Source organism: Acartia tonsa, chromosome 1 (genome assembly GCF_053477335.1).
Source record: "Acartia tonsa isolate MP-2025a chromosome 1, ASM5347733v1, whole genome shotgun sequence".
NCBI classification, from domain to species: domain Eukaryota; kingdom Metazoa; phylum Arthropoda; class Copepoda; order Calanoida; family Acartiidae; genus Acartia; species Acartia tonsa.
In genome coordinates this window covers 49,545,899-49,562,256 of record NC_137260.1, presented here as the reverse complement: position 1 = coordinate 49,562,256, position 16,358 = coordinate 49,545,899, and the positions used below count along the sequence as shown (strand labels likewise).

General features: G+C 31.8%; 1 protein-coding gene across 1 annotated transcript in view; it reads right to left on the bottom strand.

The window, feature by feature from the left end:
* Positions 1-16,039, bottom strand: part of LOC145327893 (FMRFamide receptor-like) — a 28,757-nt gene extending 12,718 nt beyond the window's left edge. The window contains exons 1-5 of the mRNA XM_080171426.1: positions 15,929-16,039; positions 13,197-13,305; positions 11,826-11,905; positions 6,342-6,416; positions 1,999-2,133 (exon numbers count right to left, since the gene is read on the bottom strand). Of these exons, the coding sequence (XP_080027552.1) occupies positions 1,999-2,133; positions 6,342-6,416; positions 11,826-11,905; positions 13,197-13,305; positions 15,929-16,024 (495 nt within the window). The 5' untranslated portion in view covers positions 16,025-16,039. The remainder of the gene's footprint in view (positions 1-1,998; positions 2,134-6,341; positions 6,417-11,825; positions 11,906-13,196; positions 13,306-15,928) is intronic.
* Between the last annotated feature and the right edge of the window lie 319 nt (positions 16,040-16,358).

Genomic DNA, 16,358 nt, shown 5'->3' with positions numbered 1-16,358 from the left:
GCCTATTGCAGAGAGTCTATTCATACAGGGTAAACTTATATTATAATTATTTAAAATTATGTAATATTAATTTAATAAGTGTAAAAGGTTTTTGTGTGCTTGCTTTAATCCAAAGATGAATTAATAATTGCATAAATGTGATTCTAGACTTCACTTCTTTGACAAGTTTTTAAAGAAAAGGATTAAGTAATATCTTTTGAGTAAAGTTTCTTTTATTTATACAACCCTTGTTATCTTATGAGAAATATATACTGTTATTTTAAGTTCAAGTACTTCAAATTAAAATTAAACAAATATATTTGAGCAGAAACCTCGTATTTGGATAATTAATGAAAAATGTTTTAGAGTATCTCATACTGAACTAGATTTTTAGACTTATTTTAAATCAAAACATTGCTTATTTAGCTTTCATGACGTTTTTGTTAAGTTTCTTTCTCATTAAAATAGTACTTTTTGTCAGTTATTTTAATTTTAGGGTGAAAAGTGCTAAATTTATTTGATTTTGGCATTCATTTTTTTGAGGTAAATGATACATTTAACAAGGATGACAACATCCATAAAAGCGAAGCACTGAAATGGTAGGACAAACAAACATTAACACTTGTATAGTGTCAGAACTGAATAATCAGAATATAAATGTATAAGATTCGAAGCAAAATTGTAAGTAAATTTGTTGAAAAACTGCTTGATACAGGATAATGTTTATGGACATACTTACATTTTTAGGACTTGATTATAGAGTTGCTTCGCTTATAATATTGTACTTTGTTGTCCCAGGAATCAGTATACCAAAAATCAGATCAAACGGATAATTAGATCACATAAAGATTTGTTGTCAAAAAAGTTAAAAAATCAACATGTTTAAAATGGACGTACGGACATTCTGGTAATGATTATAGAGTAGCTACGATGTTTAAATCGTACGTAACTACTACAGGAATCATCATGCAAAGTTTGAAATCGATAGGACAATTCTAACATGCCTAAATTAACGAATAAAAGCTATCTATCTCGGACGGACGGACGGACGTACGGACCGATCCTAATTATAGAAAAGCTTCGCTTTTAAAGCAAGAATAAACAAACATTTCTAAAGTGGCTAGGGTAATTCTAAATGAAGGTTTTATTATTTCACCCCTTATTCTTAATTTCCCCTCCATGCCCACTTCTCTTTGATAGTATCCTAAAACTATACTTATCCCCCACAAAATATATTTTTAAAAGCGAAGCTTTTCTATAATTAGGGCTGGTCCGTCCGTACGTCCGTCCGTCCGTCCGTACGTCCGTCACGGATAGCTTTTTTCGTTAATTTAGACATGTTAGAATTGTCCTATCGATTTCAAATTTTGCATGGTGATTCCTTTAGTAGTTAGGTACGATTTAGAAAGCGTAGTAACTCTATAATCATCACCAAAATGTCCGTACGTCCATTTTAAACATGTTGATTTTTTACTTTTTTAAATAGCTTTTTTCGTTAATTTAGGCATGTTAGAATTGTCCTATCGATTTCAAATTTTGCATGGTGATTCCTGTAATAGTTAGGTACGAGTTAGAAAGCGTAGCAACTCTATAATTATTACCAGAATGTCCGTACGTCCATTTTAAACATGTTGATTTTTTTTACATTTTTAACAACAAATTTGTATGTGACCTAATTATCCGATTGGTCTGTTTTTTGGTATACTGATTCCTGGGACAACAAAGTACAACATTATAAGCGAAGCAACTCTATAATCAAGTCCTAAAAATGTAAGTATGTCCATAATCATTATCCTGTATCAAGCAGTTTTTCAACAAATTTACTTACAATTTTGCTTTGACTCTTATACATTCGCATTCTGATTATTCAGTTCTGACATTATACAAGTGTTAATGTCCGTTTGTCCTACCGTTTCAGAGCTTCGCTTTTATGGATGTTGTCATCCTTGTTTTTTTATGATTTTAAGTTGAAGTAATGGCTGAATCGCTCCCATAGCCAGGTGTAAAAATTTGAATTACCTTGACATTAGTGAAAGGTGCACAGACAGTGACGCACCTCTCCACGGCTACAGCGATGGTGGTGTATATGCTCCCAGTCATGGCCACGTGGACAACTCCCAAGAGGTAGGGTGCCAGAAACATGAAGTAGTGCTCCTGAAAAAATATATTGCTTGATTATGCATCAATTTCGACAAAATTTTAAACTATTAGATAAGCTTTTACTATATGTACAATCATCCTTTAATCTGCACTTTGTAGTGAGTCTTTTTAGAGGAATAGGAAACTGTCCCAATTTTGTATAACTTTTACGGAACAAGTTCCAATTACGTCATATTTTTCTTTCCCGAAAAAGAGAAGGGGGAAAGAAAAAAAAGGGAAGGGGGGAAGAAAAAAGAGATGGGAGAAAAGGGGGTTTTCCCCATCTCTTTTGAAGAGATTTTCTTCCCCCCCTCCCTTTTTCGGGAAAGAAAAATATGACGTAATTGGAACTTGTTCCGTAAAAGTTATACAAAATTGGGACAGTTTCCTATTCCTCGTCTTTTTAGACCAGGGTTTGTTTATTATTTTTTATCAAATTATTTGCTTTAACTCAATGAACTCTCAGAAGAAAATTCTATCTTTAATGAATTGTCCAGATAACTTTTTTTTACCTTTTTTAACAAACTCTTTATGACTGATAAAAAAATTTGACATTAATAATTTAAAATGGGTTATAAATGATTTAAAATACAGTTTACTAGAAGTTCTCATCTTTAAAAAAAAATATATATAGTAAGTTTTAAAACAATTAAAAGAAATAAGAGATAAAAGATCAAGTGAAATAAATATAAAACTCTTAATTTAAAAAGATAATTATTATTAACCAACAAAACAATTATAATCCATTTCACCCTGTATCTCTCTCCTTACGTGCACTATGTGTAATCCTTTCAATCCTCTTTATCTGTCTTGCACGTTGACAAGTTAAAAGGAAATAACGGATCAACAATTAAGAACTTCTAGATACAGCTAGCTAAACTTTTTTTTTCTTCATTTGGATTTAAATTCTCTGTAACAGTAACAAGCCCTTTTCACTCCACAGGGGGAGCATAGGCCGCTGACAATTTGTCAGTTTTTATGTAACAATGTGGCTTTTTATGGACATGGGATAGGGTTGTTAGCCCTAAGCCCTATGATTGCGGTGTAAAGCGTCCATTTGCCAATCAGACAACCAACCCTTTGACTGGACGACCTTTGTCTGAGAAGTCCTAACTGTGCATGGTAGTGAGTTGCGCCTGTTTTGGGCCAAGGTATTCCCCCTACTCTAACTATTTATGTCGCGCACCTGACATAACAGCAGTAGGAACCATTTTTAACGTCTTTAGTTTTGACGCGGTGTCGGACCGAGATTCGAACCTATCACCTTCCCGACGACGAGCGGATGCGCTATGTGTTGAGCCACGGTCGCGGGTTGAGAAATTTAAATTCTCTGTAACCAATTTAATTTTTTTATGTCTTTGTTTTTGAAATCACCACCAATGTTATTTTACAAAATTACTAAAAGAGTTGGGGAAGGGTTGATTATCAAGAACAATAAAGATTTTTTGGGGGGTAGGTAAGTGGGAGTATATTATAATTCTAAAACTATCAACCAAAAATTCATCCATTAGATCTTAGATTTTGTAAAGTACTTATTTTAACTATACTAAAATCGATAAAACCATAATTAATGAGGAATAAAACCTCTTAGTCTGGTTAAGTGTTTTGAACATTTTTACTTTAAAAGCTTAACATATTTTCATCTAATTAGCTTTAGAATTATTGTAATGTACTTTTATTTCAGTAAAACTTTTAATTAGGATAAGACCAAGTCATATATAACCGAGTTTTTTCTTCTTAATTGGCAAATTTGAGATTTTTAAGGACCAACTTATATGGTGTGAAAAGTTTTTACAAAAATCTTAATGATACAACTTATTGTATGCAAGTTTTCTTGAAAGTACTGCATTGTGTATAGTATACTTACATAATAAGGTATAATCATATAAATTTATAATAAAATAGCACAAAAACATACAATATTCATATTGATCATTGATTTTTTATACAATAATTGTTGGGGGCATATAGACTTGTATTCTGTAAAATGACCATAAATGAACTAGGTGAAGCAAGTAAGACGTAAATAACCTCAGTAAGGGAAGGAACATTGGGCTGTTTATTACACTATTCATCAAAGTTTTATAATATTTTTTTAACAACTTGTAAAAATATTGATGAATTTTGATTGGTTGGTTTATTGGGTGTTCAAACGTTTCAATTACTAATTGTAATTTACCGAAGGGGTTATTTTGTGTATTATCATTATGTTTGTACTAGGGTTGGGCCGGATACTTTTTTGGCCGGATACCGGATACCGGATATCCGGCTGATTTCAAACGCCGGATATCCGGTAACCAGCCGGATATCCGGCAAATATCCGGTTATCCGACCAAATTACCGGATATCCGGCCGGATAACCGGCCAAATTACCAGATACTAAGGTAGCAAAAATTTTTTTTTTCAGAAATCTTATATAAATTTACATAAAGTTAAACTTATTCAGAAAAATGTTCTTCTAGCTTCAATAATAAGAAAATTATAGCCATTTAAAATTTTAAAAAGCAGAGATTTTTGGTGTAAAGTATAAAAAATTATAGAGCCGGATATCCGGCCGGATAGTTTCAATATCCGGTATCCGGCCGGATATTGAAAATGGCCGGATATCCGGCCGGATATCCGGCCACACCGGATATCCGGCCCTACCCTAGTTTGTACATCAATTTATCTGCCATTGTCTTTTTACTCTAGATCCCGGCAGTACGTTACAAATTTAAAAGGCACAAACACATTACATGATAAAAAATGCAGAATGCCTTTCTACAAAGAGAGTCACAGGAGAACATTGGTTATGGCAATTACGTGCTAAAAAGGGGGACGGTACAGACCCCCATTTCTAAATATTTGGTAAATAATCCACCAAACATTATTTGTTTAAAATTTAAGAATACAATAACCTGGTTCTAGTTTGAGCAATGTATGCTTAACCATGAAAACTCAAGGATTATGTATTTAATTCTGGACTTTCCTTTATTATTTATATTATTTCATACTATTAACCACAAAATTTTTTAAAATCTGACCATAAACACCAAAGATATGTGAAAATCCGTAAAAAATAAGCGAATCTAAAGCTGCTTTAAAACAGTCGGCGACTGCTATTAATGTTATATACTAAAACATGCCTAATAGTGATGGGAATGTCTTAAAACATCAGAGGTCTAGCTTTCATAACACCTGAGTTAATCTTCTTCCCTCCCTAGTGTTACGGACTGACTGACATACAAAGTGAATTATAGAGTAGCTTCGCTACTAAAAATTATAAATTTATGCAGGGTTGATATGATTATATCCAAAGTGAATGAAATGGAAAATTGTTTTTAATTATTGGATGAATGATGTAGGAACTATGCAAATATATTAGAAAGTTCACATTGTCCACTTGATAGGTACATATTTAGTTTAATACCAAATAATACATTTACTGGGTATTGGTTTTGTGTAATTTACTACAAGGACGGTTACAAGTCCGAGGATATGGAAAAATTTTCAAAATTTCCAGTTTTATTATCTTTTTTTGTGTGTGTAGAGTTCCAAAATTAACTCCAAGAATAAGGATTTTATTGTAGCCAAATCCCCATAGGGTTAATGATTTTTATATTTTTTATTCTTCCCATTTAAACATATAAATGTCTAAACCTTTTTGTATTATGATACCCATATAGCCCAAACGGCTTATGTGTGGCTGCCGAGCCCTTGAATTTAGTTTTACAACATGTCCCGAAACATTATTGTTCAGATGTAAAAAAAAGACAATCAGATTTTACATATATTTGATGACCCTAATATAATTTTACAGTAATATATTCAATATATTAGAGCTGTAAAGGTCACAAACAGAGAAAAAAAACATGTTAAAATATGAAATGCATTGGTTGTTTTATTTTCTCTTATATTTATAGCTCAATTCATCGCCCCCCCCCCCCCTACATTTTCTCCTTCTGAATTACTCAATCTCCTTCCCCCCAGAGAGAGAGAGAGAGAGAGGGGTCATTGAGCTGTTTATTACACTAGTCCCCAAAGTTTTATAATAATGTTTCTTATTCGTTGACTAAACAACTCTAAGGACTTTAAATTGGTTGGTTAATTAAGTTGAGTGTCCAAACGTCCAAACTACTAATTGTAATCTACAGAAGGGGTAATTTTGTGTATTATCATAAGGATATACATCAATTTATCGGCCATTGTCTTATCCCTTTAAATCCTTGCCATCGCCTACTGACCTTGTATCCTGGGCTGAGTTGTTTGATGGAGTAGAGCAGAATTTCACACACACTGAAAACCAAATCGTACAACGCCTAAAATAAAAAAAAATGAAAAGGAAGGATCTTAGAGAGAAAACGAAGTAGCATTTTTCTTCGTATTTTCACATCAGCCCTTTTAGGTAATTTTAGGTTAGGTTAGGCTAGGTAAATGTTAATGATTGCCCCGCAGGGTTAAGAAATAGGCCTTGCAGAGTTAGAGCCCCCCCCCCCCGTAGGATTATAACGTCATACGATAAAATAACCAATGAAAGGCCAGCACAAATTTACGAATGGTTAATAACTGTGTATACTGGCCTCTCATTGGCTATTCCTTTGTATGACGTCATAATCTGTCTAATTTGTATTTTTTCCTTTTGAAACCTCTGTAGACAGTCTATGTATAATATGTCTCATGTTTAAACACAAAGGAAATCGATTTTTACTTCAACAAATAAAATGTTTGCCCCGAGAAAACTATTTTCTTCATTAGAATTAGGATCAAAAATTGGTTTTACTTTCTTATTTCTAATTTAATTTGTTCTATTTATTACTTGAAGATGAGCATTCGTCGGTATCAAACAGAGTATTCTCTTAAGCAATAATATTACCCCCCCCCCCTCATTTTGAAATAAATTGAAAATTAAGGGGAGGTTAGATTATCGTTTGTTTGTTAATTTCTTTAGGTCAGGTAATAAACCTGATATATTGGGTGCTGGGTAAGTAGTGCCACAGGGTTAAGGCACCACAGGGCTAGGGAAAGGAAAAAACACTTCCCTTACTTTCTTACTTTTAAGTTTTTTTAAAGTAGGGGTTGGGGGGGGGGGGGGTGTTACCGGTACTCCTCAACCGGCAACTTTAAGCTATTACCAAACATTGAAAATTATTTGAGATATTTTTAAAAGTTTAAAAACAAATTTGATGATAACACAAAATTGACAAATGTTAAAATTACTTAACTTGAAAGAATTTTAGATTAAAGCCCGGATAATGGGGATAAGAGCAAAGGATAAAAGAGAAAGAAAATTAACCTTACATTTTCATCAATACGCCTTATAGGTTAAAGCATTTATTATAAAAAAGAATGATATGATTCTATATTATAGAATTGTTCAGTTCTGTTGAAACTTTGCCTGTTAATTATTTTATTTTTATAAAAATCCATAATCCTATTATATAAAGTAGTTAAGGTTTTTTTTTGTCTAAAGCTTAAGAATTCGATAACTTCAGAACTGATTGAGTTCTTACATTTAGGGAATCTTCACATAGGTCCCGGGAGGGTTTTAAGCTATTTAATATATATTTAAGCCTTCTTCCAACTTTGAAGACAGTCTCTAAATGCTATAGACGCAACCGCTAGTTATTAATAAAACAACAAATCTATCTTGAATACTTCTGCTTTAAAACTAGAAAAAAGTTCTTTTCGGCAACTATGAAAGTCGAATATGGTTGTTCATAAGAAATACAACATTTCAGGCATCTTTACATTTCTGTCAGCCGTGATGTGAACACGTGGAGAATTCGTTATTTTAGAAAACACTTTAATCTAATAATGAAAGTGTATTTCAGTTCTTTGTACAAAAAGTATATTTTTACAAGGATTGAAGTGAGAGGAAAAACAATTGGAAATGAAAAACAAGCACGAATGAGCTTGTTCTTTTATAAGAAGATTAGAGTAAAACTCTAGAGGGAGAAAGGGTTAAATGACTGTATCTCCCCATCGCAGTGTCCTTGTACCGTCACTCTATTGGGTCATTGAAAATCAACCAATGTTGTTGGTTATATCAACACGGCCAAGTAGCAGAATACAAGTTGGTAGCAGACGAAATAGGTCATTGAAAAAAAGGAAGGGAGGTAGTTATCTGTATATACATCTATAGTATGAATTATAAGAATCTGTTTTTTTAGATCCTTATGCTCAAATTCGCATGATTCTGTACTCAAAAATCATTCTTACAGTTTCGTAACTAAAAATTCTTTACTTAAATTAACCAAGTTTTATTTTCTTAAATTGTGCAGGTGATTTTTCTACTTTAATTTAACTTCTTTGTCCCAAATTTAATTATATGTTTGGATGTTTGTTCTTTTCATTCCAACGTCTTGTTTTCATCCAACCTTCCTTTCCTTTCAAACATTTTTCATTAATTTTTGTTTGGGCTGTGCAGTTTCATTAAGAAAAATACTTTTAATCAAATTTATACAGATAAATGAAATGAAGGAAAACAAACTTTACTTAATTTTTACTTACACAACGCTATTTTCGTGTTTCAGTGCAGTAGAGTGGTTTAATTAAATGCGCTTATAAAGTCAGTGTTGCCAATTAAAAGTTATTTATCGTATTATAGACTGCTTTCCGTGAAGAATCTAAAAAAAAAATAAAACAGTTTTGCTAGCCCCTAGGCCGCCAGGGTAACTAAGCTAGAATTAATTTATGATTTTAATTTTAATATTCGTGGAAAATTGCAAGTAATACGATACTGTAAATATTTTTTTTCAGTATGTCTGAAAACCGGTTTTAATCCATCAGATATTATTCGGTTTCGAAACAGTTAGGTTATCTTTATGATAAAATTTCGGTATCTTCGTAATCATCAATTGAAAGGCTTTTTAGCCACTGGTTGCTGAGTGAGTGGCTACTGTTGCGGCTGCGGCTTTCGAGCTTATAATTTTATATTTATATAAAAGTATTTCTATGTCATTTGATGTTCATATCTAATTAAATAAAACAATGCTAGATGCTAGAAAACTAAATGAAAGTTGAAAAGTTTAATTGAAGAACTTTATTACGGGAAGTTGTACATTTTAATTATAATTTAATTCATAAAGAAAAATTTACATTAGTTCAAAATAAGAAGAATACATTGACCTGTTACACAAGACAGAAGTCATAATAGATAATACATTTTTCGAAATTTAAATTAGTTTTTTTTTATCTTTTATAAAGCCATTTTTATACATAAACCCCGAACCACTTCATTATGCAATCTACATTTTCCTGGATATTTTGTCTACGGTAGTCCATAAGTGTACAGCTTTACAGTACATTGTTTCTATTTGTTAAAGCAACATGTATGATAAAAGAAAAAGATTCTTTTTAAAGTAAAATGCTTATATTTCAATCAAAATCTATATTTTTTTATTTTTTACTGATCCACGTCATTATGCAAATCAAAAGAAAATCAATGAGAAAACGTTTGTTTTGCACTTTTCTCCACTTTTAAAAAATGATTCTGATAAAATAACAATTTTTTAAGGGATTTATGCATTAATTATAATGAAAAACAGTTTCAGGTAGATTTTAATGATTTTTTTTAAAAAGAAATAATTGAAAAAAAGAAATTCTATCCTTATTACTTTAGAGGACAGCTGCTGACCCCCAGTCTTATGGATGAAGCTAAATACATGTTAAAGATAAAAATTACCCTGAAAAGTATACAAAAATGTTTTTTGATGTGTTAAAAAAATCCATTTTAAAATCTTGATTTTGAGGATGATGGCCTTTAAGATGTTCTTACTGGTGGTGAAGGTGAGCTAAATGTTATCTAAGTACATGACCATTACAACAACTTGTCTATTAACCTATGTACCATTTTTTTGTAGTCATAGCAGCCTCCAGTGGAGCCTCTCGACATGAAATATAACCATTATCTAAAAACTACATTATTTACTTTATGAATTTTATTAATTAAAATTGCAATTTTTTCTTTTTTAATATTGCTTGGCTGGAGGCTGCTATGACTACACAAATTGGACCATAGTTCAATATATAAGTTTTCTTCAAGGGCATGCACTTTGATAACATTTAGCTCACCATCACCACCAGTAAGAGCATCTTAAAGGCCATCATCCTCAAAATCAAGATTTTAAAATGGATTATTTTAACACATCAAAAAACATTTTTGTATACTTTTCAGGCAAATTTTTATTTTTTACATGTATTTAGCTTCATCCATAAGACTAAGGGTCGGCAGCTGTCCTCTAAAGTGATAGGGATAGAATTTCTATTTTTCAATTATTTCTTATTTAAAAAAATCATTAAAATCTACCTTAAACTGTTTTTCATTATAATTAATGCATAAATCCCTTAAAAAATTGTTATCTTATCAGAATTAATTTTTAAAAGTGGAGAAAAGGGCAAAACAAACGTTTTCTCATTGATTTTCTTTTGATTTGCATAATGACGTGGATCGGTAAAAAATACAAAAATATAGATTTTGATTGAAATATAAGCATTTTACTTTAAAAAGAATCTTTTTCTTTTATCATACGTGTTGCTTTAACAAATAGAAACAATGTACTGTAAAGCTGTACACTTATGGTCTACCGTAGACAAAATATCCAGGAAAATGTAGATTGCATAATGAAGTGGTTCGGGGTTTATTATAATTAGGTATGATATTTTAAAATATTGCTTTAAGTATTTTTTGTTTGGTTTTGTAATGACTAATAACATTTGATGGTCAATGTATAATATAATTCCCAGCAATTTTACATACATGCATTCAGACTTGGGGGGCAGCCTTTTACCGGAGATTTCTCCTTGATAATTTTTAACGCCCATCTTTGGACTAAAAAACGAAAATATTACGAAAACTTTGGAATTTTCGTGAAAAAATTCTGTACCACAGAGCTTAATTATTTACCAAATCTCCCCCCTTCTTCACGCCCTTGTGTATATACATTGTACAATACTAAATTAAATCAAGTTGTCTGTACTTAGAAAATAAATATAATTATGTAATTCCATACAAAAGCTGATATTTTTCCAGACAAATAAAGAATGACTGCTTTAAAATATTTTTTTAGTATTTTACTAAGGATACAAAAAGTCACTTTTTACAAATTTAAGAAAAAGATATTATTAAAAAGATATTGCAAATTATAAAATGAATCATTAAACTTGTACTTTTAAATCTTAAGGTGTCGAAAACAAGATTTAGTTAGAACATTTTTGCTAATGACAATTTTACGTTTTTAAAAATAAAATCTTAAAAATATGTCTTTGATAAAATTTTAAAGACATACTATATATACTAGCCTTCAGCTACTTTAATGGGGAGTTGGAGGGTATGATGTATATAATTTAGAACCATCATGCAAAAAATGATAATAAAGTAAAAGGATCTCAGTCTGTGTGTACTAACCGCTGAACTGATATGTCCCTCCTTTACAATTTAGCTTCTCATATGTATACCTGGGAAGACTTATAACTATTTTGGGGAAGGGTACCACCTCCCACAAATAGTAATCGCTCCTAGAAAAAATTCCCCCCTTATTTTTTTAAAAAACTTATTCTTTTTAACTTTTAAATAAAATATTGGATTGTTGAATTCAACTTTTAAGTAAAATATAAATCTAATAATTCCCCCCCCCCCCTTCAAGTGGCCCTAAGGACCTCTATGGGCGAATCCGCTCATTTTAAATATTGTGAAGAAAAAATTTGATCTTATATAAACTAACACTTACCAGACAGATGAGAATGTTAGCAAAGCTTGGTTTTAAATCAATATCTTGACTGGTCAGCACTAGTATGGATAACAGATTTCCTAAAAATAATTATAATTAGTAATAAATAATATTTAAAAGAAGACAAGAGGCTTTTCTTTTGATATTGAAATTGTCATTATCCCCTTGCTTAACGTTCACATTTTGGCACTATCCTCTTTTATATCCTATCCTATCCTAAAGTTTTATACCCCCCTCCCCCTTTTTTTTATTTTTTTATTTTTTTTTACAATTTTTAGGTTACGTTATATGGCTAAGGGGCCAATCGCCCATGGTTAGACAGGCTAGGGGGCCGAGCGCTGCTGCATGGCATGCCAGGGGGCCGAGAGCTGCGGCAATAGTCATTATTTTGTAGATGGTGGGGGAGGGGGGGTATAAAAAGAGTATTATACCCACATCTTTTTTTTTAGTATTTTATTTTAATGAAGTTTTTCGCCCACAGGTTACTTTAAAAAATGTAAATAATAATAAAAAATACTATATTATATATTTTCTCCTACATAAAAAAGTTTTTAAGAAAATTATTTATAAACAAATACATATAGATTGAATAATATAATTGTTCTATGTTTACTTTTAAACTAAAGTCTATTCATAAATATGGAAATATTTGTATATATTAAAAATTCATTTATTGTAGTGTTTGTTATATTGTTATAAAATGACGAAAAACAAATACCAATAAAATAAAAAAGAACGCTTATGTAACTTTTAAAATCCGGTATTCAAGAATAAACATTTCTTGTGTAATTATTCTGTCGACTTACAAAAGAATGTTCCTTAGATTTTAAAAGTTAAGTATATAAATGGCACTACATACATAGACGTCCAAGGGGGGGGGGGTAATGGGGCGATTACCCCCCCCCATTTAAAATTTACCCCTACCCTGGGGGTGCCGTAGGCACCCCCAACCATTTAGGAGGGGGTATTTACCCCCCCTAAACAATTTTGGGGGGGTAAATATCCCCCCCCAAAATAGAAAATCTCTAACAAAAAAAAATTTTGCGCGCTTCGCGCGCATTTTTAATACTAATTTTTAGTTAAAATTTAAATTACCCCCCCCCAAAATTTTACCCCGGTGGTAAATTTTGGGGGGGGGGGGGTAAAAAAATTTGCGGCGCGCCATTTTACCCCCCCAAAACCAAATTACCTCCCCTAAAATAAAAAGCTTGGACGCCCCTGAAGTCTACATAACTTTAGGAAATAACTTACTTGAACATAACAAATCATGTTTAATTTACTTGCGATGCGTCTGTCGGTCCAGCAGTTTGCGTGATCTTTCGGTACAAAAACAAAGACCGACAGACCCACATCCTATAATTGAATTGTTACCTATGATACCAAGAGAGCAAATGACCATGAGAGCGACTCCTTCACAATAATATGCTAGGCCAGGATACAGTTCCTTCAGATAGATGTCCGTCTCAGAACTTTGATTCTCCTAAATAATTATTTCAAATCAAATGGATACTAATATTAATGGTAGTGAGTATATCCTTAAAAACATTAAACGGTTTGAAAACTATACTTTGAATTGACCTAAAACGTAATTCATTATTTATGAAAGGCTTAAAGTCCCTTAAGATTTCAACCAACTTTTTTATTAAAAGCTTTCTGTAAATTGCATGTTTGTGTATATTTAGAACTATTGATAAATGTTTGTCATGTACAGGCGCGTGCACATGAATAGCAAGGGGTGTGCGCGAAGTGTGCTGGAAATGTTTAAAGCCTCTCCTTATTATTTTTACATGTGTCTAAAATGAATCGTAGAAGGGGTGTATTAATAAATTGTAATAATTTTTTATAATGAACTGCACGTGAGGGGAGTGGTTATCGCAACCTCCCAAAACCAATATCACACACGCCCCAGTATGTGTTTGTTATGTATGACTTACAATGTATGACAACATTATTTCCATAAACCATCAGAAAAAAAGTTACTTCAGTGCGCAGCTATTCTATAGAAGATAGCTTATCCGCCTCTAAGTAATGCCGTAAAAGAAAAGGTTACCAACTTCGTTGAGAATGGACATATATTGAATAAAATAAACTTTTGCTCTTTTTTCATTTAATATTTTGTTCGCTCGTTATTGCTGCAATAGATGCTTAGGATCATGGTTTCGTAGTATTTTCACAGTAACTTTTGATAGTTTTTTTCAGGTTAGGTAAATGTTAATGATTGCCCCTCAGGGTTAGGCAATTAGCCCCGCAGGGTTAGAGCCCTACGCAAGGCCTAGAAATAGGAAAAAAAAATAGTGTGAAAATACAACGAAACCTGCCTATTTAGAAGGAAAAATTCTATTTATTGTTCTATGTTATTTGATGGATAGATGTGTGTAATACAGTATGCATATATAAATGATGTCTCAACAATATACAAAATATTCACATCAAATATCATATCATATATTATAGTAAGGATTAGAAATAGATAAATATTATCCGTTTAAAAGTAATAGGATGTCTAGTTGTGTGAAGCTTAAGATTCCTAAACCGATATGGTTCTCCTTTACAATTAAGCTTCTGATAGGTCCAGGGAAGGTTTATATCTATTTTGGGGGAGGATACCTCCTTCATCCTAAGAGGAATCACCCCTAGAAAAATATGACCCGGTGTAAATCACTTTGTTAAACGATGTCCATACTCAAATTTCAATATCATCAATATCAATTTGTTATAAAACGGTGGTCTGGTTTTAAGCTATTCAAATAACGGGGAGAGTACAACCCAAGTCCCGGAAAACCACCATAATTCTTTTTTTTTGTTGTAAAATCAAAGTAAAGAGAAAGATGAAAAATCACTGAGAAATAGAAGAAATGGAGAAATAATTAGATTTAATAGAATAAAAAATACACAATTATAATCTTAAATGAAGATTTCTCATAAGAAAATATTTAAGCTTAAAAACCTATGATTTAATAATTTAGTCTTTAAGAGTATATAATTAATTCTTTAATTTTTGTTAAACTACAATTATTTTCTAATTTTCTTCTTAAATTAATGGAAAAATAAAATGTTATTTTCGGAATAATTTGAAAGGAGACATTCGGTGTCTGGTTACAAGTGTATTTACGGGCTCGACAGCCGCGTTTTAGCCGCACACAAACCCGCTTGAAAAGAAAAGATGAACTGTATGTTATGGAACAGGTTTAGACATCCAGCTGAACTTTAAAGTTATGATATGACGATTTCACTGATGCCTACACGAGGCTGAAGCGCGGCTGTCGAACCCTAGTATTTATCAAAAAGTATCCGGTTGCGAAGCGTCACTACAAGATGTTTATTTCAATTGCTGATTTTTTTTGTAAAATTACCCTATCCAGTATATAATTTACTTAGTCCGTTAGTCTATCAGTCATACAATGAATATATGAATATTTAAATATATATAAGAATATGTGAGAGGTTTTTTACAAATATATTCTTGATTTTATATCCTCTGCACACTTTGCTCTTTAAATAAGATTTGTTTAGCGCTTACTTATGAATGTTGTCATTCTTGTTACATATGTAAATCATATAATACTAGTGTTATTATTTAGTTTTCAAAACAGAAAAAAAATATAGAGACATCAAAACCCTACAAAGATTGAGAATAAATAAAGTAAAGAAAGCTTACATTGGATAGAAAAGGAAATAGTTTATGATTTTTGAGGAAAAAATTGTTTATGCACAACTTACCTATCCCTGGGGCCCTGAGTGATAAGACTTGACCTTACACCAAAAAGATTATGGGCAATATGACAGCGATCCTAGCCCATTCAAAATTCGCTGATTTTTGTTTGCAAAATTGCATATGAAATTTAAATGTAAGTGAAGGATTTATGGTTGACAAAAATATCGAAATAACTATTTTAACAAGGAAGTAACAGTTTATAAAAGCGCATACCTTTAAGCTTTTACCATGCCTATAAAAAATGACGTCATACTGGCCTACTATTAGTAAATCAAAATATTTATATACTGGCCTGCCACAGGTAATTAAGTCTGTGTATTGGCCTATCAGTGGTCATTTGTATTGTTTGACCTTATTTTTTATAGGCATTATAAAGAGATTCGCATACCTTTAGCCACTCCAATATCTGGCATCTGTTCCATGCCGCCAGAGATTCATTATATTCAGTCATATTCCAAAGATCAGACAATGAACCATCTGACATCTTTCAAACTTTCTGAAATCTTAGATTATAAAACTTCAATATCAGAAAACCTTTTCTTATGTAAGAGTAACAGAATGTCTGTCTGTGCCGAAGGATCTTGTTAACCGGATGGACTGATACGGTTCTCCTTTACAGTGAAGCTTTTCATAGGTCCTGGGGAGGTTTATAACTATTATAACTAATAAAAAATAACCTCTTCTATTTTGAAAATTATTTTTCTATAAAATAATGAAATAAAAAGTTAGGGAGTGTCGACTACTCCCTACCTTAAGTGCCCCAGAGGCAAGTTATATCTATAATTATCTATAATTTTTGTTACACTAAGACACTTTAT